The sequence below is a fragment of the Cottoperca gobio genome, chromosome 15 (assembly GCF_900634415.1).
Source record: "Cottoperca gobio chromosome 15, fCotGob3.1, whole genome shotgun sequence".
Lineage (NCBI taxonomy): Eukaryota > Metazoa > Chordata > Actinopteri > Perciformes > Bovichtidae > Cottoperca > Cottoperca gobio.
In genome coordinates this window covers 22,622,479-22,649,053 of record NC_041369.1, presented here as the reverse complement: position 1 = coordinate 22,649,053, position 26,575 = coordinate 22,622,479, and the positions used below count along the sequence as shown (strand labels likewise).

At 40.8% G+C, this 26,575-nt stretch overlaps 3 protein-coding genes across 5 annotated transcripts; 1 reads left to right on the top strand and 2 right to left on the bottom strand.

Moving 5' to 3' along the window:
- Nucleotides 1-9,179: 9,179 nt before the first annotated feature.
- cbr1 (carbonyl reductase 1) lies at nt 9,180-13,587 on the bottom strand. The gene is made up of 7 exons (XM_029449548.1): nt 13,446-13,587; nt 12,406-12,520; nt 12,004-12,173; nt 11,024-11,131; nt 10,695-10,903; nt 10,547-10,600; nt 9,180-9,788 (listed from the first exon to the last, which is right to left on the bottom strand). Exons 2-7 carry the CDS (start codon nt 12,516-12,518, stop codon nt 9,615-9,617), a joined length of 828 nt encoding a protein of 275 aa, XP_029305408.1. The 5' UTR covers nt 12,519-12,520; nt 13,446-13,587; the 3' UTR covers nt 9,180-9,614.
- Nucleotides 13,583-20,759, top strand: setd4 (SET domain containing 4). The gene is made up of 13 exons (XM_029449545.1): nt 13,583-13,662; nt 14,577-14,666; nt 14,753-14,848; nt 15,037-15,074; nt 15,435-15,523; nt 16,979-17,215; nt 17,643-17,702; nt 18,075-18,204; nt 18,327-18,501; nt 18,804-18,882; nt 19,023-19,103; nt 19,246-19,369; nt 19,472-20,759. Exons 2-13 carry the CDS (start codon nt 14,591-14,593, stop codon nt 19,646-19,648), a joined length of 1,362 nt encoding a protein of 453 aa, XP_029305405.1. The 5' UTR covers nt 13,583-13,662; nt 14,577-14,590; the 3' UTR covers nt 19,649-20,759.
- Nucleotides 20,048-25,954, bottom strand: cryzl1 (crystallin, zeta (quinone reductase)-like 1). 3 transcript variants are annotated; one of them, XM_029449546.1, is made up of 14 exons: nt 25,729-25,951; nt 25,293-25,370; nt 24,656-24,728; nt 24,484-24,528; nt 23,921-23,989; nt 23,485-23,618; nt 23,263-23,374; nt 23,114-23,134; nt 22,642-22,740; nt 22,412-22,524; nt 21,475-21,580; nt 21,346-21,391; nt 20,467-20,577; nt 20,048-20,366 (listed from the first exon to the last, which is right to left on the bottom strand). In XM_029449546.1, exons 1-13 carry the CDS (start codon nt 25,792-25,794, stop codon nt 20,484-20,486), a joined length of 1,056 nt encoding a protein of 351 aa, XP_029305406.1. In that variant the 5' UTR covers nt 25,795-25,951; the 3' UTR covers nt 20,048-20,366; nt 20,467-20,483. The 3 variants fall into 3 exon arrangements, 2 of the variants coding, with proteins under 2 accessions (XP_029305406.1, XP_029305407.1); XM_029449547.1 differs by lacking the exon at nt 23,114-23,134 and having other exon boundaries at nt 25,729-25,949; XR_003833510.1 differs by lacking the exons at nt 20,048-20,366; nt 20,467-20,577 and adding an exon at nt 20,906-20,956 and having other exon boundaries at nt 21,260-21,391; nt 25,729-25,954.
- Between the last annotated feature and the right edge of the window lie 621 nt (nt 25,955-26,575).

Below are 26,575 nucleotides of genomic sequence, written 5' to 3'. Positions count from 1 at the left end.
AAATGAAAAACTGACTGTGTGTGCACATTTATTGGAGAGGAGCAGGGACAGAGTGGCACAAAGGTAAGATTTTAACTTTGTTGTCTTGCATTTTATGGGCTTGAATTTCTTCCTTTACATATATGCATGACATTTAATCCGACATGTAATCACGAACCCTTAGCCTCAACCTGTCGTGTCAAATTCAAACAAGAGCCAGAAACCTTAATACCTATAAACGGCGACTGACATAAAGATTCTTACATTTCCCTCCTCGTGAGGACATCACATTCCCGTGAAGGTTATTTGAGGACACACACCATTACATAGCTTGCAGTCCCTGGCTGCATAATGTATATTAATGTTGTTTATCAACATTTGACTGAGCCTGAATGGAGGAAACAGGAAGAGCAAGTGGAGACAGCGAGACGTATTCATGCTGTGAGCAGGATTCTTTCATGTGCAGCTTCTACAAAGAGGCGACATGTCAAGTACTGCTTTACTGACACCTAGAGGGGACCAGAGGGAAGTGTAACAACACTGGCAGGCAGAGCATTAAACCAGTCACCCTGTCAGTGTTTGACACATTTCACAGGTAATATGAATTGAAAACAGTGAGGTATTACTGCTGATGCACCTGGACACACAAGCTAACAGCCTGTCTCATGCACAGTGACATGACGGAGGCATGGCGTGACTCACTTCTCCACCCCTAGACCCTGGGCATGGACATGCAAAAGGCCCCACCACCTCTCCTACTTAGGACTATTATTACTACTACTATTTGTCTCTTTGTGTCTCTTTGTCTCTCTCTGTGTCTCTTTGTCTCTCTCTGTGTCTCTTTGCGTCTCTTTGTGTCTCTTTGCGTCTCTCTGTGTCTTTGTGTCTCTTTGTCTCTCTCTATGTCTCTTTGCCTCTCTCTGTCTCTTTGTGTCTATTTGTGTCTCTTTGTGTCTTTCTGTGTCTCTTTAAGTCTCTTTGTGTCTCTTTGTCTCTCTCTGTCTTTTTGTGTCTCTTTGTGTCTCTCTCTGTCTCTTTGTGTCTCTTTGTGTCTCTCTGTGTCTCTTTGTGTCTCTTTGTCTCTCTCTCTGTCTCTTTGTCTCTCTCTGTGTCTCTTTGTCTCTCTCTGTGTCTCTTTGTCTCTCTCTGTGTCTCTTTGTGTCTCTTTGTCTCTCTCTCTGTCTCTTTGTCTCTCTCTGTGTCTCTTTGTGTCTCTTTGTGTCTCTTGCGTCTCTCTGTGTCTCTTTGTGTCTCTCTGTGTCTTTGTGTCTCTTTGTCTCTCTCTATGTCTCTTTGCCTCTCTCTCTGTCTCTTTGTGTCTATTTGTGTCTCTTTGTGTCTTTCTGTGTCTCTTTGTGTCTCTTTGTGTCTCTTTGTCTCTCTCTGTCTTTTTGTGTCTCTTTGTGTCTCTCTCTGTCTCTTTGTGTCTCTTTGTGTCTCTCTGTGTCTCTTTGTGTCTCTTTGTCTCTCTCTCTGTCTCTTTGTCTCTCTCTCTGTCTCTTTGTCTCTCTCTGTGTCTCTTTGTCTCTCTCTGTGTCTCTTTGTGTCTCTTTGCATCTCTCTGTGTCACTTTGTGTCTCTTTGTGTCTCTTTGCGTCTCTCTGTTTCTCTTTGTGTCTCTCTGTGTCTTTGTGTCTCTTTGTCTCGCTCTCTATTTCTCTTTGTCTCTCTCTGTGTCTCTCTCTGTATCTCTCTGTGTCTTTGTGTCTCTTTGTCTCTCTCTGTGTCTCTTTGTGTCTCTTTGCGTCTCTCTGTGTCTTTGTGTCTCTTTGTCTCTCTCTATGTCTCTTTGCCTCTCTCTGTCTCTTTGTGTCTATTTGTGTCTCTTTGTGTCTTTCTGTGTCTCTTTAAGTCTCTTTGTGTCTCTTTGTCTCTCTCTGTCTTTTTGTGTCTCTTTGTGTCTCTCTCTGTCTCTTTGTGTCTCTTTGTGTCTCTCTGTGTCTCTTTGTGTCTCTTTGTCTCTCTCTCTGTCTCTTTGTCTCTCTCTGTGTCTCTTGTCTCTCTCTGTGTCTCTTTGTCTCTCTCTGTGTCTCTTTGTGTCTCTTTGTCTCTCTCTCTGTCTCTTTGTCTCTCTCTGTGTCTCTTTGTGTCTCTTTGTGTCTCTTTGCGTCTCTCTGTGTCTCTTTGTGTCTCTCTGTGTCTTTGTGTCTCTTTGTCTCTCTCTATGTCTCTTTGCCTCTCTCTCTGTCTCTTTGTGTCTATTTGTGTCTCTTTGTGTCTTTCTGTGTCTCTTTGTGTCTCTTTGTGTCTCTTTGTCTCTCTCTGTCTTTTTGTGTCTCTTTGTGTCTCTCTCTGTCTCTTTGTGTCTCTTTGTGTCTCTCTGTGTCTCTTTGTGTCTCTTTGTCTCTCTCTCTGTCTCTTTGTCTCTCTCTCTGTCTCTTTGTCTCTCTCTGTGTCTCTTTGTCTCTCTCTGTGTCTCTTTGTGTCTCTTTGCATCTCTCTGTGTCACTTTGTGTCTCTTTGTGTCTCTTTGCGTCTCTCTGTTTCTCTTTGTGTCTCTCTGTGTCTTTGTGTCTCTTTGTCTCGCTCTCTATTTCTCTTTGTCTCTCTCTGTGTCTCTCTCTGTATCTCTCTGTGTCTTTGTGTCTCTTTGTCTCTCTCTGTGTCTCTTTGTGTCTCTTTGCCTCTCTCTCTGTCTCTTGGTGTCTCTTTGCCTCTCTCTCTGTCTCTTTGTGTCTCTTTGTGTCTCTTTGCCTCTCTCTCTGTCTCTTTGTGTCTCTTTGTGTCTCTTTGTCTCTCTCTGTGTCTCTTTGTGTCTCTTTGTGTCTCTTTGTCTCTCTCTGTGTCTCTTTGTGTCTCTTTGCGTCTCTCTGTGTCTCTTTGTGTCTCTCTGTGTCTTTGTGTCTCTTTGTCTCTCTCTATGTCTCTTTGCCTCTCTCTCTGTCTCTTTGTGTCTCTTTGTGTCTCTTTGTGTCTCTCTGTGTCTCTTTGTGTGTCTTTGTGTCTCTTTGTCTCTCTCTGTCTCTTTGTGTCTCTTTGTGTCTCTCTCTCTGTCTCTTTGTGTCTCTTTGTGTCTCTCTGTGTCTTTGTGTCTCTTTGTCTGTCTCTTTGTCTCTCTATCTGTCTCTTTGTCTCTCTCTGTGTCTCTTTGTCTCTCTCTGTGTCTCTTTGTGTCTCTTTGCATCTCTCTGTGTCACTTTGTGTCTCTTTGTGTCTCTTTGTGTCTCTCTGTGTCTCTTTGTGTCTCTTTGTGTCTCTTTGTGTCTCTCTCTGTCTCTTTGTGTCTCTTTGTGTCTCTCTGTGTCTCTTTGTGTCTCTTTGTGTCTCTTTGTCTCTCTCTCTCTCTATCTCTTTGTCTCTCTCTGTGTCTCTTTGTCTCTCTGTGTCTCTTTGTGTCTCTTTGTGTCTCTCTGTGTCTCTTTGTGTCTCTTTGTGTCTCTTTGTCTCTCTCTGTCTCTTTGTGTCTCTTTGTGTCTCTCTCTGTCTCTTTGTGTCTCTTTGTGTCTCTCTGTGTCTCTTTGTGTCTCTTTGTGTCTCTTTGTGTCTCTTTGTCTCTCTCTGTGTCTCTTTGTTCTCTCTCTGTGTCTCTTTGTCTCTCTCTGTGTCTCTTGTCTCTCTCTGTGTCTCTTTGTGTCTCTTTGCGTCTCTCTGTGTCACTTTGTGTCTCTTTGTGTCTCTTTGCGTCTCTCTGTGTCTCTTTGTGTCCTCTCTGTGTCTTTATGTGTCTTTTGTCTCTCTCTATGTCTCTTTGTCTCTCTCTGGTGTCTCTTTGTGTCTCTCTGTATCTCTCTGCAGCTTGTTTTGCATTTCTTTGTAGTTGTTTCCGACTATATACAGATAGAGATATATATATATATATATATATATATATATATATACATATATACATATATATATATGTATATATGTATATATGGTGTAATATATATATATACAATATACATATACATATATATATATATATACACATATATTATATGTATATATGTGTATATATATATACATATACATAATATATATATATATATATATAGTGTATATATGTATATATGTGGTATATATGATATATATATATATATATATACATATACATATACATATATATATATATATATATATATATACATATACATATACTATATATATACATATATATATATCTATCTATAATATATATGTCTATGTATATGTGTATACTATGATATACACATACTACATATACATATATATATATATACAACTAACATATATATATACATATATATATATATACATATACATATATATATATATACATATATATATATATATACATATACATATATATATATATACATATATACATATATATATATATATGTATATGTACTATGTGTATATATATATACACATATACATATACATATATATACACATATACATATACATATATATACACATATACATATACATATATATATATATATATATCCAAGATATCACCAGGACTCGATTTGCTCTGGACTCGGTCTTTGTCCGTTATAATTTTAGCTTTTGTTTCATTGCTGGAGACGTTTTTTTATCCTCCAGTATCTCCAGAACACTCCAGTTATTGGTATTGATAAAAAAAACTTACAAATTCATCCAGCAGACACACTGTGGTCCAAAATATTACTTTTTGCCCCTTTAAAATCTCGTAACATCAGCCCTACTTCATTTTTCCGGAAATGAAATCAATGCTTGTGCGATAGCAACGAGTGAAGCCAACGTGAGGCACACATTACAACACACACACACAACGTCCAATTACAAACTGTGGAGAGAGTTTTGCTTCAGGCAACTGCAAATCAAAAGACGGGATGGAGGTCAGTCCGAAAATAAACTTTAGAACAAACTTTATTCTTCATCCATTAATCTGAATTGGATTGCAGCGTCTCCGACTTAATAATAAAGACCCAGAAAAGATTATGATACAAACAGTTATGTACTGGAAATTAAATCTGCCGACGTGAAAAACAATCACATTATAAATACAACAATAGTTTCCACTTTATTGACTTTTTAGAGGACTTAATCCTCACATGGCATTCATCAGTTTGACGCCACAAACTGCGATATTGTTCTCGGATAAACATTTATGTGTGAGTAATATTTGACACTTTATGAGGCTTTCAAACTCCATTCCCTGAATATAAACTGAGTTTAGGTGGGTTTGCTCTGCGCTAAACCCCAGGCTGTGAGAAACAAATGTATCAATGGAAAGAAAAATGTTAAGAAGCTTAAATCTTAATATTTGTGACAAGATTCTTGTGATTTTGGGGATTAGTGAACATGGCTGTCTCACATGCTGCCAGAGGAACTGATCCAGTGAGGACAACAGGGGGCTGCGAAGGATTATCAGAGAAGTCAGAGCAATTATTGGAGGAGATATGTGACAAGTGACACGGGGTACCACTTTCTGATAAGCCATTTTATTAGTGTTTATAGGCATTCATTCACAACATGTTATTAATAAATGGAGTTTCTCATTCACCTGCAATTATAAATGTTCATTTGTGTCCATTGGAAGAGTCTTCATATTGAATTTAAGAGCTAAGACGCCACAGCAAGTGTGATGCTGGAGGAGGATTCTCCACAACCTGGCAACCCAAAAGTGATCCATCAGAAAGAGGTCATAAATATTAATGCAATACAGTTTAGTTTCAGCTGCAGCAGCTTGTTTGAGAAGAGTAAACGAAGGTTATATCTGAATAAAGTCTAAGAGCATTGCTGCACATGTGCATTACAGCATTTGTGCAGCAGATTCTTCCTTCAGTCGGATCTTCCTGCAGAGGAGTTTTGCAGAACGACGTGCAAACATACAAAGATTATTGTGAATTGTTGGATCAAATCACAGCTGCGGAAAAAAGGGGGTGTAACTCAAAGTGAATGAGTTTACACGGGACGGACACATTTTAAAAACGCAACATGCAAAATACCCCAGAAAGATGATCAAACAAAACAAACAAAACAAAAAGTTAATTGTGTGTCAAAGCATAATGATTTCTCCTTTTCAGGATGTCTAAAAATTATAGAAGATATTCAGATCCATCTGAGTTTTAATGTGTCCCTTATTTATTTATTATTTATTATTATTATTTATCCACCGAGTCCTGGGTCTTCCCCGGGGTCTCCTCCCAGCTGGACGTGCCTGGAACACCTCCCTAGGGAGGCGGCCAGGTGAACGTAAAGCAGCAGCGGCTCTACTCCGAGTTGGTATTGATCGCTGTGTATAGTGTATCACTTGTTGTGTTTCAGGTCTGTAGGGATTCCCCACCGCAGCATCAATAAAGTAATTATAATGCTGATGCAACAATTACAACCAGTGATAGTCACTACGATTACCGAAGCATGTGTGTGATGGGGTTTCCCTTAGCAGATAGCAGGGATTACAGGATTATCATCTGCCTCTCTCGCCGCATGGATTAGTTTTATCTACAAGGTAATCAGGGTTTTACTCTCGTCTGACAGGACTACAACTCCCAGTCACACACAGCATATATCATCTCCACACATCCGCACAGTCCACGGTGGTGTTGACTCAAAGACTTACAAGCGAGCGATAAAGCAGACATATCTGGATTCACGCTGGAACATTTTTATACAATATGGAACCGTCTGCATGAGATGTTCCATCAACAAGCGCTCTGGGCTTTTGGATTTCATTCAGGTGATGGAGAAAAGATGAACATCCAGGTGCACATACATATGTAACACACTTTAGAGATGGATGACGACACACAACTCCTCAGGGAGATCTTTTCTTTCTGCTCCTCTAATAATCTGAGTTTATAAAGTGACATTATTCCTGATATTCTCAGGAAGGACAGGATCTTTTCTGACGAAAAAATGTTAGGGGGGGAAAAAGAAATGAAAAAGAGAGGATTTTAAATAACATTACACCACAATGTAGGGAGATTATGTTAAATCAGTTCAATCCATAAATTGTTTGTAGTATTTTGTGATTATTTGTTTTAATACTCTTGCTGTGAAGCTTATATTATAAATACAACAGAGCTTTATGAGAATTCATTCATAAATATGCACCAAAATACAAAATGTACAGATAAACCCCTGAAATATATGCATGATTGTGTCGGAGGAAGAACAACATGTTGGATCCTGAGTTTACTGTGTGCTTTCCCCACAGAGCAGCTATATCAGCCTCTCTCTCACACACACACACACACACACACACACACACACACACACACACACAGATGTTGCCCATAAAGAAAGACATTTGTGTCATACGGCAGCTCTATTAATAATCCTCCAGGGAGACTCTCATATACTGTGGGCTGTGTGTGGCTGGTATTATCGCTCTCCATTGAAGCGTACGGGGGGGGGGACATACAGTCTTACTGAACAGTGGCTCTGTCTGCCCCTTATCGCCTCTCTCTGCACCTGAAGCGAGCCGCTCTCAGAAGCGTCAGAAACTGAGACTCTCGCCAGGTGAACGACACGTTTCCTCGATACACTGGAGCTTACCTGCGGGGGGCCACAGCGAGGTCTCCTCTCTCTGGGCGTCTCCGGGCCTCTCGGTGGAAGGAAGGTGGAAAGAAGGACTATGGATAAAGGCTTTCTTAAGTTTTCACAACGCTTTTATTTTCGTTTAATCAAGGTTATATTAAAATGTAATACAAAGAATCAAATGAAGCAACACGTTTACAATGTGACAGTTATTCAAGTGGATTACTCCAAGTGTTTGGTTGTTGGAAGTCCCGTTATCTTTTGGTTTCTCTCTCTTCTAGCTCCAGCAGCTGACGTTTTAGTTTATCGATTTGATTTCTCCTGAAAATGCAACTGTGGCTTTTCAACGATCAAAACTGGTTTACAGTTCTGTAACTTCATTAATCTCTGTGAGCTCTTCGTTACTTCATTAAAACCGTGGTCTGTTTGTGTCGAGCGTGTTAGGGCTTCGCAGCCCCTCCCTACCAGCCTCCTGAACCCTGATCTCCCCAGGCCTGTTCTTGCATCCTTTAACAAGTTCTGTGAGCAGAAGTTCAACCACATGTTCAATGTCAAAGGTTTCACACACCCTCTACTTCCATCAGCTAAGATAACATATTTAACTTTAGGGTAACCCATAGGTTCTCTTTAAGTCCCTTATATGTAAGTCACAGACACTGTACATGTGATGTACCTTTAAGTCCCTTATATGTAAGTCACAGACACTCTACATGTGATGTACCTTTAAGTCCCTTATATGTAAGTCACAGACACTCTACATGTGATGTACCTTTAAGTCCCTTATATGTAAGTCACAGACACTCTACATGTGATGTACCTTTAAGTCCCTTATATGTAAGTCACAGACACTGTACATGTGATGTACCTTTAAGTCCCTTATATGTAAGTCACAGACACTCTACATGTGATGTACCTTTAAGTCCCTTATATGTAAGTCACAGACACTCTACATGTAATGTACCTTTAAGTCCCTTATATGTAAGTCACAGACACTGTACATGTAATGTACCTTTAAGTCCCTTATATGTAAGTCACAGACACTCTACATGTGATGTACCTTTAAGTCCCTTATATGTAAGTCACAGACACTCTACATGTAATGTACCTTTAAGTCCCTTATATGTAAGTCACAGACACTCTACATGTGATGTACCTTTAAGTCCCTTATATGTAAGTCACAGACACTCTACATGTAATGTACCTTTAAGTCTCTAATGTAACTTTGATCACTCCCAATGCACATATAAGATCACTCTCTCAGTATAAGCGTTGTCCACCTTGACCTCCAGACGTCACGTCACAGGAATAAAGAACACAAACGATCGCCACAAAACATATTTTATTTCCTTTGATTTCACAACATTTAGGTTTTATCCAGTTTCATTTATCCATGTAAAAAATATATAAAAATCCAACGCTATCCAAAGCAAAATGATGAAATGAGGTTTTATCAAAAACAACCAGCACACACACACACACACAGACAAACACACACACACAGACACACACACACACACACAGACAGACACCCACACACACACACACAGACAGACACACACACAGACAGACACACACAGACACACACACACACACACAGACACACACACACACAGACAGACAGACACACACACACACACACACACACAGACACACACACAGACAGACAGACAGACACACACACAGACAGACACACACACACACACACACACAGACACACACACAGACACACACAGACAGACACACAGACAGACACACACAGACACACACAGACAGATACACACACAGACAGACACACACACAGACACAGACAGACACACACACACACACACAGACAGACACACACACAGACAGACAGACACACACACACACACACAGACACACACACGTGTGTATCCTGAAGTCTCTTGAGTTCTTCTTTGGTGAACCTGCTCACTGTTACTCAGATTAAATGTTGTCAGTTTCTCCAGATTTGTGTTTCCGTCACTTTTTTTATGTTTGAAATGTTTATTTCTTTGGAAAATAAAATGTATTTCTCGGTGAAGTTTGTTTTGTAATTTAGTAATTCTTCCACATGTGGAGGAGCGTTTCCTTCTGCTCGGTGCTCGGTGTGAGTCGATGTGTATTTACGACGCACGTTGTAACGACACAGAGCTGGAAATAGTTTCCCTTTAAGTGTAAACACTCTTTCGCTCCCTTCAGCCCTTTCACCACGGCTGAACTTCTTTATCGGAGACAAACTTTCCGTGAGGGTCCGTGGCTCCGGCCGGCAGCAGTGCCAGGTACACCGGGGTGATGGCCCCCTCGTCTGGGGACTTGGGGGCTTTGTCACCGGCCATGTCAGTGCGCACCCAGCCGGGGCAGCAGGCGTTCATCAAGATCTGAGAAATAATAATGAAAGCAACAAACATTTACGTCAGCGGTGCGGCGTTTATGATACGAACATAATCCAACAAGGCCATTCAAACGGCTTTAACAGGAAACACACCGTTATAAAACTAAAACATTTTAAAAGACACATACACAGGATTTAAAATGATTGAAACAAAGTAAAATAGATAAATTAATAATGTTTCAGAACTGCTAATTGTGTAATTAATGTTGTGTTGTACATTTAGTGTGTTTCATATGAAACTGTAACGTGTCTTTGAGTGTTAGGAAAAGCACTCTGCAAATAAAATGTATTAGTTTTATTATTATTAAATACAGATTAAAAATGTAGAATAAAATGAATTATTATTAAATACAGATTAAAAATGTAGAATAAAATGAACAGTGCAGCCGCAGTGAATAAATATCCCAAAATGAAAAAGGTGGCAAACAGAAAAGTCTGAACCTTTATTTAAAGGAGCCGAGAGTTGGAGCGTGAAAACGGAGTTTCTCCTCTTTGTTTAGTTTTGCAGGACAAAGCAGATGATCACAGATTATCACAGATTATCACAGATGATCACAGATGATCACAGATGATCACAGATGATCACAGCCAGAATTGTCGTGACTGATCCTCCCAAAGGTTCAGTGATAGGAGACGTCCGTAAAGAGTGTCTGCACCGTTAAAGCATGTGACATCTTTTAACAAACAAGCTGAAGAGATTCTTCTTGCAGTTTGATCAAAAGAAGTTATCGTTCATGTAAATACCCCGTCATGCGGTCTCTCCTTGGACATACGACGAGCCTGGATCATGGTCAGGGTCTGAAGACGCACACAGACACACACGTGGAATTAATGTCTGGATAAAAACAAACCATTTCTCAGATCTGTGCTTGATAGAAAACGTGGGTCTTACCGTCAGTCCAGTCTTGGACGTTCCGTACGCCGAATCGGGCCAGCCGCCCTTCTCTTGCTCGCCCTTCTTTGCCTGGTCGACAAACTGCTGCATCAGCCCCACCAGCTCCTCCTCGGTGATGTCCTCGCTGCGGAAACGCTGCTGGAGGGCCGGGCTGCACTTCTTCAAAGTGAGTGAGCCGACGAAGCTGGAGACGTTCACCACACGACCTAACACACACACACACACACACACACACACACACACACGTTTATCATGAATCCGAAGCTGTGCACGGAGCTGTGTATGAGGGCAGCAGACAGGAGACTCGTCCTGTTCTGTTTCCTGACCTCCAGCTTTGATGAGCGGCAGGAAGTGAGTCAACATGTCTCTGGTGGCGAAGAAGTTCGTCTTGAGGGTAACCTCTGCCTGGACTGCAAATGGAGTCGTGTCTGCCCCTGAAGAGAGCAAGAGAGAGATGATGTCATCGTCACCTCCTTTAATTCATCACCCAAACGTCAGAAATACTGTCACGTGAGCCGAGCCGGTCGGTCGGGGAAGAAAAAGGCACAAATAGAAGCTGTATGTTCGAATATGTTCACAAACATATTGATGTAATATATAATGAACTGCACTTATTGGGTGCTTTGCATTTAGAGTGCCCACTGAGCTGCATCCTCCACGTCAAGTGCTCCGTCTTCAGTGTGTGTAATGCATCTGCTTCACTACTAATGCACGTTTTTAAGTAGCGCTGAATCCATTTGATTTCAATATCTGTACATTGGAGGAATGATAAGTGCCTGTACTGTGGAAGTACAGGCACGTTTCTGATTACTTGTTTAAAAATATATATATTGTTCTCTAAAATGGAATAATTTGATTAATAATTATAATAAATTAAAGATAATCTAATTTTTGTGCAAAAATAATTGCGATTGTCATATTAGCCATAAGTATGCAACACTAATTATCCACTAATAATAATAATAATAATATTTCAAATTATACTAAGATTTAAATGCCAAAACTGACATAAGACAGAAGTTTGATGCTGATGTTTAAATAGTCTGAGTAGAAGTCACAGTAATATTTATATTTATATATATATATATATATAATATATATATATATATTATATATATTATAATAATATATAATATATATATAAATATATATTATATATTATTTATAAATAATATATAATATATATATATATATATATATATATATATTATATATTATATATTATTTATAAATAATATATATATATATATATATATTATATATTATATATTATTTATAAATAATATATATATCTTTGTAATTCTACCTTTGAATGCAATCCCAGCATTGTTTATGAGGACGTCCACTCCTCCGTACTTCTCTTTGAAGTAAGCAGCAGAGGTGGCGATGCTGTTCAGGTCGTTGATGTCCAGCTGGTGGAACATGGCCTTCAGTCCGTCTGAGGCCAGAGACTCCACCGCTGCTTCACCACGACCGCTGCAGAAACAGGAACACGTCTGGATTTATTTTCACTTGTGTGTGTGTGTCTGCAGCTTCGGATTTTCAAAATAAGATTCTCTTTTGAAAGACATTTGGTGTTTTCTCTGCACTTGGCACATTTCACAGCGGTTGTTATTTTGTATCATGTGATCTTAACGCTGTAATGTTTAGTCTGCACGTCGTGTAAACACAGAGAACGTGTGGAGGCGACAGCAGGTGAGATACCTACACGTCTCTGGCGGTGACGTAAACGTCTCCTTTGTACTGCTTGCAGAGCGCTCGGACGACGGCCAGCCCGATGCCCTTGTTACTGCCAGTTACCACGGCAACCTTAGTAGACATGTCTGTCCAAAGGGAGACATCAGTGTATGAACTCACATATCAAACAGAACAATGTGTTATATTACAGCATTAGTCTCATGTTACACACACACACACACACACACACACACACACACACACACACACACACAGTTACATTAAACACACACACCTTCATGAGAGGGCAGGGACTTACACAATTCAAAAAATGCTCATGAATGTTATCAGCCAGTAGGAGGAGATTAAAAAGGGTTAGTATTTGCTTAGTCATGGTGACAATGTAAGGGAGGGAGAACTGTGACTTGTTCTTTAAAATTGACTTTAATGGTCAATATTTTGCACATTTCCTCAAATCTGTACAGCTCTTTCATTTAAAAACAGATATATATTTTCCTATCCTATTTGAATAATTATTGACCTTTGCACTACTTTCTTCTATTTGTATTTTCCTTTACTAAGTTTCTAGTGATGCACTAAACTCCAAGGAAGATTCCTGTATGCAATAAGACAAGTAACAAAGTGACAAATAACAGCAACAATATTACACAGTTATATCTTATCTCAAACAAACCATCAGCACGAGGGTAACTGCCATGCCCTTTAGCCTTAATGCAAACTTCTGACGCTGCATGGAAACTGGATTTATGCAGCAATTACTGTCGCAACTATTGTGTGACTCAAGACAGGAGGTAATATCAAGGGTTTAACTGTGTTTACAGTTCAGCTTTAAGAGAGAACATTGTGCCTGGTTTCAAATCAATGTTTTCGCGTTGCATAACACTGAAATGAGCATATTTCAGTTAGCCTAGTAAAGCACCACATTTCCCATCAAACGCAGACAGTGAAACACACATGTCTCTGTGTTAGCATGCTAACACAGTGAAACACACATGTCTCTGTGTTAGCATGCTAACTCTTTAAATCGGAGGTAACATTGCAGTTTCTTACTTGTAGAGTTGAGAGGACCTGCGGGTGTGAAGCTGCAGAGGAAGGTGAAGCTCTGCGCAGTAGGTTGTTTGGCACACACAAGAAATGGGAGGCAAGCTGGAGTCTTGCTGCGCAGGGTCAGTGCGCATACCCGGAAAAACAAGTTAACCACGTGGGGTTTGATACAAGGAGCCGCCGTGCAGGACCAAGATTTGATACAGATGAAAACAATATCTAGGTATTATATTTGGTGGTTAACTCTTGTGTATGCAATGTACACCCATAGTTGAACTTGTTTAATAAAGACGATTTGATTTCTGCGGTGTATGGGTATGTTTTGGTCTGAAACAATGTATTTAAAGGGGGGTTCGGGTTATTACTGCACTACTACAGGTTAGCCCACATAATCATACATCACCATAACAGTGTTTTGTGGTTTAACTCACTACAAATTGCGTATAAACTTTAGTTATTTACTTTTAATTTAAGCTCCAGGTATTTGTGTCGTCATGTTTTGTATTTAATGGCTCAGTAGAAATACACTGAAAGCATACAATGTAAATGTAGGTAGGTACATTCATTTATTAGGCACAGCTAGATGAAACTATTGCAGTAATATGGAACCGCCATGAAATAAACTATACATTATAATGTTTAGTTTGTGGTGCTGTTTAATTGTATGGAGTTATACAGATATGTGTGTTCTTTAGATTACTCTACCTTCATTGTTATACATTGGTAACACCAGCAGTATGATGCAACATCATGTTCCTGCTCCAGAAAAATACAGGCACGAAAATAATCCTAACTTTGAAACAACTCCGCTCTTAAATGCATCCAAACCACAAGTGATCATTACAACCTTCATGCTGGAACAGGATTTATTTTTAAGATTGCATTAGTTTTATTGAGCTGTAAAAATGGCACCTGAGTGTAGATGAAAAACACATAAACCGTTCTAATGATTTGTAATCAAATGAGGGTACACGAGAGGATCTTTGCTTTTGCTTTAAGTTATTATTTGTATTATTTATCTATCTCATAAGAAAGTGAGGGATTGTTTTTAGCTCCACAACCTCTGAAGGTCACCAAATGTTGTAGAGAAGTTTTGACCATGTTAATGTTTATTGTGTCAACGTGTGTGTTGTCCAGGTCCAGCTGGTGTCATGAGGGCTCGCGGACATCGTGCTGGACGAGCTGCGAGGAAGAGGAGGCAGAAACAAGAAGGTGTCGTCCAGTCGGGTATAAACTTTACTGCTGTATTGTTGCTTTTTAAAGGTCTCTCTTCTGGTCTCTCCCGTCACCAGTCTGTGTCCCTGTTTCTACAGTCTCTCTGTGTCACCAGCCGCAGTATGTGAAGCTGATGAAGTTTCTTCACCAACGAGGATTCACCTCAACACCGCTGCAGCCGGCCAACTTCATTGGTACGACTCCACCAACTCAAACGATGTGATATATTTGTTCACACATACAGTACGTGGACTTCAGGTTTGCAATGTGACGTTTAGACAAGCTGCGATGTAGAACAGGATCAGATGAACCTTTCACTGCACTGTGTATAATAATACAGATTTAAACATGTGTATAAGTGTTTGTTGCTTCTCACACCCAGACACCGGCAGAGGACTGCAAGCGCTGAAGACCATAAAGGTACGTCTGCTTCTGATCGCTTGAACTAAACACAGTCATCATGTAAGTCTACAGTTTTATAGCTAGTAATTACTGCAAAGTGTGACAGAACATCGAATCAACATCACAGCATTAATACATTTCCCCCTTTTAACAATAAGGCTTTATATTTATTCTCATTGTCAACAAGTCCCAGGTGTTTGCTTCTGCACGATGACTTAACAGCTCGAGGAAGAATAATCACTAAAAACTAAATATACTTAAAATCAGGGGATTCAAAATCCGACACTTCAAGTCGACCAATCGTATAATAATTTAGCTTTTCTTTGATTTGTTTTTCCATTCATTCTTTTTTATCTACGTTCTGTGTTCTTCTGTCAGCCTGGACAGCTGATCATCTCTCTGCCAGAGTCCTGTCTCCTCACAACATCCACGGTTCTGCACAGCTACCTGGGCCCGTATATCAAGAGGTGAAGCAACACACATTCATGTACAAGTGAAACAACTTAACATATCACAATATAATAATAATAATAATAATAATAATAATAATAATAATAATAATAATAATAATAATACATTTGATTTGGAGGCGCCTTTCAAGACACCCAAGGACACCGTACAAAATACAAGAGATGAAAACAGCAGGACGTTGGAGAGCAGACAAACAGAACCAGAGATCTGTTGGAGACACAGGAAGAAAACAAGAAAGAGAAGAGGGGGGGGGGGGGGGGACTACAGAGAGTAGGCCAGTTTAAACAAGTGAGTTTTGAGTTGGGACTCGAATGTTGTGATAGTTTCAGACTGTCGGATGTGTGGAGGGACGGAGGTCCAGAGCCTGGGAGAAGTGCAGCTGAAGGCCCCCATGGTGATGAGGCGTCAGTAGACCAGCTGAGGATGAGAGGAGGGAGCGGGAGGGGGTATACTCCTGAAGGAGGTCACTTAGGTAGGTGGGGGCGAGTTTGTGGAGGGCTTTGTATGTGAGCAGGATGTTTTTGTGGTTGATCCGGGATTGAACAGGGGGCCAGTGAACTTTCAGGAGAAAGGGGGTGATGTGATGTGTTCAGAGGATTTGGTGCGGGTCGTGATCCGGGCAGCGGCGTTTTGGATGATTTGAAGTCGGTTGAGCAGTTTGGTGGGAAGGCCAGAGAGAACAGCAGTTGCAGTAGTCGATCCGTGATGTCACAAAAGCGTGGAGCAAGACTTCTGTACTGGATTGGGACAGGGACGGGCGGAGTCTGGAGATGTTGCGCAGGTGGAAAAAAGCAGTGCGGGTGATGTTCTTTATGTGGGGTGCAAAGGAGAGGGTGCTGTCCAGGGTGACACCAAGGCTCTTGACTTGACTGGAGAACGGTACGGAGAAGCCATCGATGATGAGGTTTGGGGCAGTGGAAGTTTGTGTTTTGGACAATATGAACAGAATGACTGTTACATGTAATGATATCCCTCCCAACCACCCTGCAATAACTACTACTTCTTCAAAGCTTTACTGTGGCATAGGGGGGGGGTCGATTCTACTTTGTTTTAAAGGTGCAGTTTGTGTTTTTGTGGTACTGAATTGCACTATAGCAAAAGAGTAAGGTAAAACATAATAATTAAAAGGTACAACATAATAATTAAAAGGTAAACATAATAATTAAAAGAGTAAAACATAATAATTAAAAGAGTAAGGAACAACATAATAATTAAAAGAGTAAGGAACAACATAATAATTAAAAGAGTAAGGTACAACATAATAATTAAAGAGTAAGGAACAACATAATAATTAAAAGGTAAACATAATAATTAAAAGAGTAAAACATAATAATTAAAAGAGTAAAACATAATAATTAAAAGAGTAAGGTAAAACATAATAATTGAACATTGAATTTAATAACATTGTAAACAGACACAAATAATAAGCTGTCATTATTGTGTCTCCCCAGCTGGAAGCCCCGCCTCTCTCCCCTGTTGGCGCTCTGTGTCTTCCTGGTGTGTGAGCGGCACCGAGGCGAGGCCTCTGATTGGTTCCCTTACATCGACGTGCTGCCCACCTCTTACACCTGCCCCGCCTACTTCACAGATGGTGTCATGGCCGTTCTGCCAACCGGTGTGCAGCGACGGGCTGCAGAGCAGAGGGAGGCGGTGCGACAAATCCACTCCTTGAATCAAAACTTTTTCAGGTGAGTCACTGAAGCCAGTTGTGCAGGTTGTGTATCAGGGTGTGTATCGGGGGTGTATCAGGGTGTGTATCAGGGTGTGTATCGGGGTGTGTATCAGGGTGTGTATCGGGGGGTGTATCAGGGTGTGTATCAGGGTGTGCAGCATCAGATTAGAAGTGCAGGGTGGAGTTTATGTGCACGTTGCGTAACATCACGTGCACAGTAAAAGCTTTGTGTCACACTGAAACTTTGCATTTAGAAGAAAGTCGTTCATGCTCTTTGAAGCTGTTGTTTAAAATGTCTTCCTTTTAATATAAACTTTAAATACATCACAGTAATTCTTCAAAATACATAAATAAAAGAAGTGACGCCATCAGTGATTCCCCATCGTCCTTATGTGAACAATGTCAGTATCGTGATATCAGTAACTGATTTATTCTTGATCCAGATCTCTGCAGCCAATCCTGAGTCAGCCTGTGGACGAGGTGTTGACATATGAAGCATTGAGGTACACACACACACACACACACACACACACACACACACACACCACACACGCACACACACACACACACACACACCTGAAAGTTAACTATAAGCCTCTCCATAACCCTGAAAGGTGTGCACAGTTCCAGTTTAACGTTCTCTCGTTGACACTTGATGTATTCAGATGTATATTTGTAACTTTTTAACGGTTTATTCAGGGTTCCCGCAGATCCTCTAAGTTTAAATAGCAGAACCAACAACACTAAAAATAATATAATAATGTTTATGTAACAGTAATCCTTCTGGTCATTTGTTATGTTATATGTTATGTTAATACAAATGTCTCCAGAGATGAGTTGCACTGTGAGGTTGTTAAGTGAGCCTCGTCCTTCAGGTGGGCGTGGTGCAGCGTCAACACGCGCTCTGTCTTCATGTCCCACCCATCCAACGACTTCCTGTTCGGACAGAATGATTATGCTTTAGCCCCCTTTCTGGACCTGCTCAACCATCGCCCTGACGTGCAGGTGAACACATGAACCCTCGGTGCTAACGATGGGATCTACTCCGCTTCACACGTTGATGTTTATCTGGACAGCTGGAAGATAAAGAGCCAATAACAGTTTCCACAAATGTCTTTTTCTTCCAGGTAAAAGCAAGTTTCAACGACGCGACGAGATGTTATGAAATCAGGAGCGTGTCAGGGACGCTCCGCCACCAGCAGGCCTTCATCAACTACTGTTGCCATGACAGCCAGCGCCTGATGCAAGAGTACGGATTTGTGGCCCCAAACAATCCCAACAGCGTGGTCTACGTGGACACCGGTGAGCTGCAGCAGGGGCGAGATCAACTCTCCTCATCTCTGAAGCAACGCTGGCTTTAATTAAAGAACAACTCTTTTTATGGATTTGCAGTTGTCTTGATGTTTGAAAAGGTGTCGACACTTATTATGGTCTTTAAAATGTTGTATAGTAAGAAAAAAACAATGAAACTGTAAAAGAAATGTGTTTAAGAAGAACAAAGGTTAATGTTTGAAACAACTTAAAATGCCTTTCTTGCTTTGTATTACATCATAACTTAAACAGAAACTTGTGTAACTGTGTGTGTGTGTGTGTGTGTGTGTCAGATCTCCTTTGTGATGTTGTAAGAGGCGACAGCAGTTTGCATCAGAAGATCAAGTTCCTCAGAGAGAACGACTTCCTTCAGTAAGACATTTGCATCGTCGGTTTGTTTCCAAATGTTATAGAGGAACCAGGAGGGCAGTTAAATAGATTACTTAACATGTGACGCATGAAGTGACTCCATCTTTCTCCTCCCAACTCCCCTTCGTCTTCCTCGCTGTCAGTAATCTCACTTTGTCCAGTGAAGGTCCCGGCTGGAGGCTGATGACAGCTGTCAGACTGTTGTCGCTGCCACAAGCACTGTAGTAAGACCACACACACACACACACACACACACACACACACTCACACACACACTCTCGTGTCCTTGGCTTTGACTGGTCCGTTTGTCAGTGTTGACGGTGTGTCTGGATATAAAAGATTTATTACACGTGTGTTTATTTCTAGTCTCCAGTGGAAGGCTGTGTTGCTCGGGCAGGTGGTGTGTGACGCGAGGGAGGAGTGGAGCGTCCAGACAGTTAAGACTCTCTGTCAGCGACTACGACAAGACACACACACAGCTCTGGATAAGGTGTGTGTACGGGCACACACACACACACACACACACACACCACCAAGAATTTAACTATTTCGCAGTGATGCAACCCATGACCCGATTATTTAATGTGTTTAGATCTCCCACCTCCTCCGGCTGTGTGACCTGTCCGTCAGGGAGCAGCTACATGTGGTCAAGTCACTGCGGCAGGAGGAGAGGTGCATCCTGGGAAGCTGCCTCGAGGCGCTGGAAGGCACGTCGAGACAACCAGACGAACTGTTGTCATGCCAACCTGATGTTGACGCTGTGAGCTGACATCTGATTGGTGCTCTGGCCTGCCAGTAGTAATGTTATTGAAGTGGTGATGCTGGACAGTCTCCATGTTCCTGCCCGTCCAGCAGTAAGGACTGCCTGGCGTCCTGTAACCAGAGCGTCACAGGTCGGACTCCCCGTCTGCTGAAAGAGCATTCTTCACTTTTAATTGACCAGGACAGAGGGGGTCATCATTATAAGAAGACGTGCAGGACCTTTCTCAAGAACAAGATGTAGATTAGACACGATTTTATTAATTCTTTTAAAAGGTAAAGTGCACTTCCTGATCTTTTCTATTCAGTTTTATGAAAGCCACTTAAATTGCACTTCCTGTTTTTATTGTATTTTTGATGACAAAACATAAAACGTTGCTGTTTTTACTTCGAAAGCAGAACTCAGATGTTTGGATAAAGTGTATTTATTGAGGAACACTGAGCAGACAGGCTCCAGTGCGGGCTGAAGGCTCGCATCATAAGAGCCACATGAAATCAAACGTTCAGAAGTAAAAAAGGTGTTTCGTGTTTGGAGGAAACTCAGCGGCTCGTTGGTTCCAACTGAAGGAAAAGGATTCTTCCTGCAGCTTGAAGTGGAGCAGGTCAAGTGAAGCGGAGACTCTCACCACAGGACTGTGACTTTCTCTCAGTGTTGGTCCAGACAGGCAAAAGGTTCACCGTGTCTTCCTGTGTTGAGCGTGATGCACGCTGCGGGACGATTCAGGCGCCTGAAATCAATTCACCAGTAAAAACACTTTGTAATTGTTAACGTGTGACATGAAACACTTGATCTGCAGAAAGAGTTTCCTGTGAGTCGTGCCGTCGTACATTTCGGACGCACGTGGTCAGAGTTGAACAACAGCCTTCTTCTGGTGACGCTGGACAGTCTCCATGGCAACAGTGGCTTCATAGAGCGGCACCGCCTCCTCGGGCTGCGGTCTGGAGAGGCGGATTACATTTGATTTAAGTTACATCTATAAACTCAATTATGAACTGTGTTTGAGGCATTAAAATTAATCTTTAAATTATACCTGGCAGAGGGTAGAGCAGGGGTGTCAAACATGCGGCCCGGGGGCCAAAACCGGCCCGCCAGAGGGTCCAGTCCGGCCCGCGGGATGACTTTGCAAAGTGTAAAAATGTGTTGTTTTGATCATAAATAAAATCCTGTTCCAGATACCTGAGACTAAATGTTGTGTGCCTTTGTAGACACACTGATCTGTAAGTTGTAACGCACACGTGTAAATGATAAACTGAGGCATCATGTTGTTGAAATTGCTTCTTAAGAAATTTCAGGTTCATAATGTTTTGTAAAAAAGATAGTTCATTGAATTTGAACATCTTCAGAATGTATTTGTACTTCTTGCACTAAACGAAGGGAACATCTGGAGTTGTTGTTATTTACAGGTCATCATGCTGTGATGTTACTGGTCCGGCACACTTGAGATGAGATTGTGCTGCATGTGGCCCCTGAACTAACACGAGTTGGACACATGAAATATCTTCTATATTAATATATAGAATATGTATAAAAGATAAATCTGCAGTAGGACTCTTTGCATTTCGGTGGCACTTTAAACATGTTTATGTTTATCAACCAAAGAGATGCGAAACATACGACTTTGTGATTTAGCCTAACGCTTGTACGAGGGAGCAAACTCATCCTGTGAATGTCCCCCCCCCGCTGGTGATGTGACCGACTTAAATTACCTGAGTACTCCAGTCGACATCTTCTCCACAATGTCCTTCAGAATATCTGACACAAGTCTGTTAAGGAGGAACTTCATGTACCTGCTCCTGTGCACATGTTTCAGATCACACACTGTGGGGACAGGATACGCAGGTATCTTCCTTGCTGAGCGGATGAAGCCATCCACACTTCGTGGTTGAGGAAAGACATAGAGGCGGATTTTAGGTGCAGAAATCTGCAATCTGGAGGATCCAACTGTGAAAATACAAAAACACAGAAACCGTGAGAAGACGACAAAGACTTCATTTGAACCTTTGTGCAAAAGGATGATAATAATGCAGATTTGTTTTTATAAAATAGTTATTTATCTTGGTCTACAGAGTGCTGCAGGGATGACATACAGTATTGTGTCGGCCAACCTGGAAGTTAGCATCGATTCATTTATTGGATTTTGGATTATTGCACTCATTTCCAGGTTTAAGGACTCGTTCCTGCAGCACTCAGCAATAATACACAGAACAGAACTGAAACTGTCCCCCTTGCCTCTGCCTGTACTATCCTCATTTGAATGCCTGGGATTTAAATGTAAACCACCCTTCACCCAGACAATACTTCTCATCTACCGACCACCGAAACCCAACTCAGCTTTCATCCCAGAGATGCACGACCTTCTAACTACGCTCTGCACTACTTCTGCAAATATTATAATACTTGGAGATATAAATATTCACGTTGACACCCCCTCCTGTCACTATGCAGCCGAGTTCCTACACCTTCTGGACTGCCTCAACCTCATTCAACATGTTGATGTCCCCACACACACTAGGGGACACACACTTGAACGCATCTTTTTAACAGCATTTTGTTCGACTTTAACCATTTTAAAGTGTTGTCTTGTCTATCAAATGTATATTTGATTTTTTTAAATGTATATTTTGCTCATCGTTTTCACTCTGTAGCACTTTGAGTTTTGTTGAAAAGTGCGCTTATAAATAAATGTATTATTATTCTTCTTCACTGTGTTGGGGATAGACATGAAGTTATCACTGTATTTACAATTTAAAAAAAGATGCAGCTCTGACTCACCTGCAGTTCTTTATGGGATGTGACCCAGTGCCCCCCCACTCCCAGCACACTGATGATGTCATGCTTGTGTGGGAGGAGCTTCGTTTCCTCCGACTCTTCCTCTTGCAGACGCACTGCACACAGTGAAATGTTGAGAAGACACGCCGACGGATTTCATGTCCAATATTTACAATACGATGTTCATCAGTGTTGACAGTGTGAGAGAATCACACACAGAAACATGAGTTTACCTCCAGAGTCGATGACGATATCCACTCCCAGTCCTCCGGTCTCCTCCAGAACCACCGGCAGCAGGTCGGCCGAGCCGGTATAAACTGGGATGACCTTGGCTTTAACCACAGAGACACAGAAACATATCAATCTGCTTTATAAGGCAACAGAAAACCTGCTGACTGAACGTTCCACTCCTATCTGCACGGAGCATCTCATTGGAAGCTCATTTAAATTGCAGTGTTTGCAATTCCAATGTTGTCCACATGGTGGCAGCAGGTCTCACTTTTACAGCATTTACTTGATGGGAAATGAACAAGGTATTCTCTTAGGGTAACATACTTCAATTAAATACTGGAATCATCCAGGATTCAGACAGGCGAGCCATAAACCGAGAGCTCATATCGATTTATCCCACTGATATTTAATGCAGGAAGGAGAAGATCAGCAAGGCAGCGAGCGTGTAAGTCAGTTAGAAAGAAAAGAGCTCACCTACTAAAGCATCCTGAACACCTGAGGAGAATAGGAAGTGGAGGAGAAAAGAACAGAAGAAGACCGGAACAAGAAGCAAAGACTTTTTAAAAAAGTGAGAGAGGAGCAAAAGAGCATGACATCATCAGAGGAGATTGGTCTGTACTTACCTACGCTGGGCCGAAGCTGCTCCAGGAATGCGTGTTTCTGCGGCGAGTGTGATGTCGTAAAGACCTTCACTCCGTGGTAACAAGCCAGCTGGATGCACATGAGGCCAAAGGACTGAGGAGGGAGCGGAGCAGGAACATTATTACACCATTAGATGGCAACACGTGATGGGCCAACACTGTCCTGGATAAATGTGGTGACATGATGAGTGTGTTTTTACATACGCTGCCTCCGTCCATGACCAGGAGTGTGTGTCCGGCTGCCATGCGAGCGTGTGTATGTAGAGCAGTGTAAGCACACAGGCCGTCACGCAGCGCTCCCGCAACACACACCGAGCTGAGCTTCTCTGGCTTCTGAACTGGAGACAGAAACAGTTACAGATTGATGACCTTGTTTCACCGGTGGAGTCAGACAGGAACTACAGGGAGAGGATTGGGGCAGTCTGGTCACTTCAGGTGCTTTTTACACAATTATGCTCCTTTAAACAGCCAGAACTATTTTATTTTGTAAGTATATGAGCTGCAGATGAAAGACTGACAGAACAGTCACGTCAGAAACACACACTTTCCATCTAAATGCTTGTTATGTTACATTCTGTAAAACAGGAGGAGCAGTTTTGTTTTGAGTTTGAGTTGTGTGAGTGTGAGTACAGCGTGCTACCTAAATAATGTTCATCTATGTCAATGCTGTCACAGAGTCCAGAGCAGGGAGAGTCCAGAGGCAGAATACCTGAACAGAGAAGGTTGATGAGACAAGGATATATAAAGATGTTTAATATGCTATGACGAAGGGAAATATAATAAGTCACATAAATGAAAGAATTACATGCAGATTCCTTTGGATGTCATTGTTTTTGCATTTAATTAGAATGAAACAGACTCCTTTAAATTTCATATTTTAAAAACTAGGTTCTTCTGGTTGAATCAAGATTAAATACAATAAAATAAATACAAAATATGGATTTATTTATTTAAGAGGTTTGTTTAACTAGAATAAGTTCTAAAAATTGTACAGATTTTGGAAAAATATTTATTAAATGTATTTATTTATTAAAAATATAATGATATGAATATGAATATATATATATATATATATACACACACACATTTATATATATATATATATATACACACACACATTTATATATATATATATATATATATATATAGTTCTGCCATGCTCTCCAGTGTCTACACAGTTAGCATCACATGTAGACGTCCTACCTACAACCTCATCCTCCGGCTGGAAGAAAGAGACCTTGGCGCCCACTGCAGGAAAACACACAAACAAACAGGTTAACTTGACAAAAGGTTTGTGAAGGCACTCACTAAAAATCACATGTATTCCTTTTAAACAATCCTGTAGCGGCAGTGAAAAGTGTGTTTGTGTGTTAACCTTGCAGGACGACCCCGGCCACCTCTCTGCCAACAGGAATGAAATCTCTCTGGATCCCCACGTCATTAAGCAGCTGGAGCGCAGGACATACGAGCAGAGAGAAGAGTCATCAGTGATCACTACAGGAGGTGATGTGTTCAACCAACTCATTTATATTTAATTTAAGGAAGGCAAGAACAACAGTCGCTGTTGGCCAGAAGCAGGAAGTACGTGCAGCACTGGACGACAAAAGATAAGCATTTTATAAAGCACCTAAAATGTGCATCAGGATCATCTTACTTGTTTATTTAAAAGAATGAATGAAGTCCTTCATTACAAATGTGAGAGCCTGCAGATGGTTTGGTGTTAATCAGGCTTTTATCTTGTATTTATTGCTGGTGTTTTAACATTTGTTTTTTGCTTTTAATAAGGCTTTCTGTGCTCTTAATTTCTAAATGTTATATATCCATCATTCTGTTTACAAAGTGAAGTCTCTCATTGGACCATGCTGTATATTAACTGATGAATAAATGACTACTCCAGTATAATCAACAAAACAAAGTTACTATTTTGTCTTGACTTGCAGCTTTCTGTTCTACATTCTGATTATTCTCTAACCAGGTAACAGCCATGCTCACATCATCTTTGATTTAAGTACCTTGAGGTCCAGTGGGCTGAGTCCACACGCCTTTACCTGAACTCTGACCAGATGGCTGCACAAAGCCTCTGGAAGACTCTGGAGAGAAACAAATACACACAGAGAGATACAGACACAGATAAACAGTGAGGCAGGTTAACATCAGCTGCACAGACAAAGCCTCGCAAATTAGATCAATAGTTTTAATATAGAGACAGGCACATACAGACAGATATACATTATGGATGCATGCAACAAGGCACTAACAGTTGTCAATATGCTCAGCAGCAGTCATGTCTGCAGGTGGAATCACAGTTTCACTCGTGCAGGTTATTTCCCTTTGCTTTTCCTGATCTGACGCTTAGTATAAAGCTGTGAAATGTGGCTCATAATGTGGCTTCAGTCAGCAGAAGCACCCACCTGCACAGCCAGACCCCCAGAAAACAAACACACGTACCGTTTCCTGAATAACGAACTTGGGCTCAGCATCACTCACACCAGCTTGGCAGTATAAACCTTTCATACTTGTATACCTTTAAATCATAAAATATTAAAATCAGCTTGACAATAATCCTTTACATATATAAGTAATGTAGAAGATCTTGCTATTTCCCAGTTGCTGCTAAACTGACTAGCTTGAATCAGCTGACCTTTTCTTCTTCGTTGTTTACATTTTTCGCTTGTAGTATTAAAATCATTACAATACCGCCCTCTAGCGGAGGGTGTGGTTTACTACATTTTAAGTACTACTACTACTACTACTACAAAACTGACCCTTCATAGCTTCATTTAAAGCTAAACTGCCATGTGAAGTGAGGAACATGTAAACCAGCATATTACAGAATTTATAAACATATATTTATTAACATTTATTTCATCCAAATGTAGAAATTAGCCATAGTCTAGTTGTATATTTGCACTCTTTGTCTTAACTTCTTGCTTCCCCAATGCAGCTGTAAGATGCTTTCAAATTAAGTCAGTTTTAGACTCTTAAACTGCTTTTTTTAAACGATTTTTTATATTTTAATTTCTATGAATATTCAGTGACATATGGCTGCTGTTTTATATGGCTAAAAACGAATATTCACTATCGTGGATTATGTCTAAATCCTGTTACTATTCTTTCTCTTGTTAAATTGTATTATTAATAATTGTGTTTATTTATTTTCTAGGAGCAAATACCAGAGACTACACTGGATTTGTATTTCTAATAAACAGCAGCCGGCAGGAGAGCGCAACTAATCCTTTGACTTCACAGCGTCCCTGAGATTCGGGGAAAGCCTAATTCTCGCGAGGTTTGATCG

What these genes read in the sequence shown, in the direction of transcription:
- cbr1 (XM_029449548.1), bottom strand. Translation starts at nt 12,518, where the DNA reads ATGTCTACTAAGGTTGCCGTGGTAACTGGCAGTAACAAGGGCATCGGG. An exon ending in TACGTCACCGCCAGAGACGT is followed by an intron (nt 12,174 to 12,405) that starts GTAGGTATCTCA and finishes CTGTTTCTGCAG; the next exon opens with CGGTCGTGGTGAAGCAGCGG. An exon ending in TGCTGGGATTGCATTCAAAG is followed by an intron (nt 11,132 to 12,003) that starts GTAGAATTACAA and finishes TGCTCTCTTCAG; the next exon opens with GGGCAGACACGACTCCATTT.
- setd4 (XM_029449545.1), top strand. Translation starts at nt 14,591, where the DNA reads ATGAGGGCTCGCGGACATCGTGCTGGACGAGCTGCGAGGAAGAGGAGG. An exon ending in CGTGGTCTACGTGGACACCG is followed by an intron (nt 18,502 to 18,803) that starts GTGAGCTGCAGC and finishes TGTGTGTGTCAG; the next exon opens with ATCTCCTTTGTGATGTTGTA. An exon ending in CACACACAGCTCTGGATAAG is followed by an intron (nt 19,370 to 19,471) that starts GTGTGTGTACGG and finishes TAATGTGTTTAG; the next exon opens with ATCTCCCACCTCCTCCGGCT.
- cryzl1 (XM_029449546.1), bottom strand. Translation starts at nt 25,794, where the DNA reads ATGAAAGGTTTATACTGCCAAGCTGGTGTGAGTGATGCTGAGCCCAAG. An exon ending in AGTTCGTTATTCAGGAAACG is followed by an intron (nt 25,371 to 25,728) that starts GTACGTGTGTTT and finishes GTTTCTCTCCAG; the next exon opens with AGTCTTCCAGAGGCTTTGTG. An exon ending in ATGTCGACTGGAGTACTCAG is followed by an intron (nt 20,578 to 21,345) that starts GTAATTTAAGTC and finishes CCGCCTCTCCAG; the next exon opens with ACCGCAGCCCGAGGAGGCGG.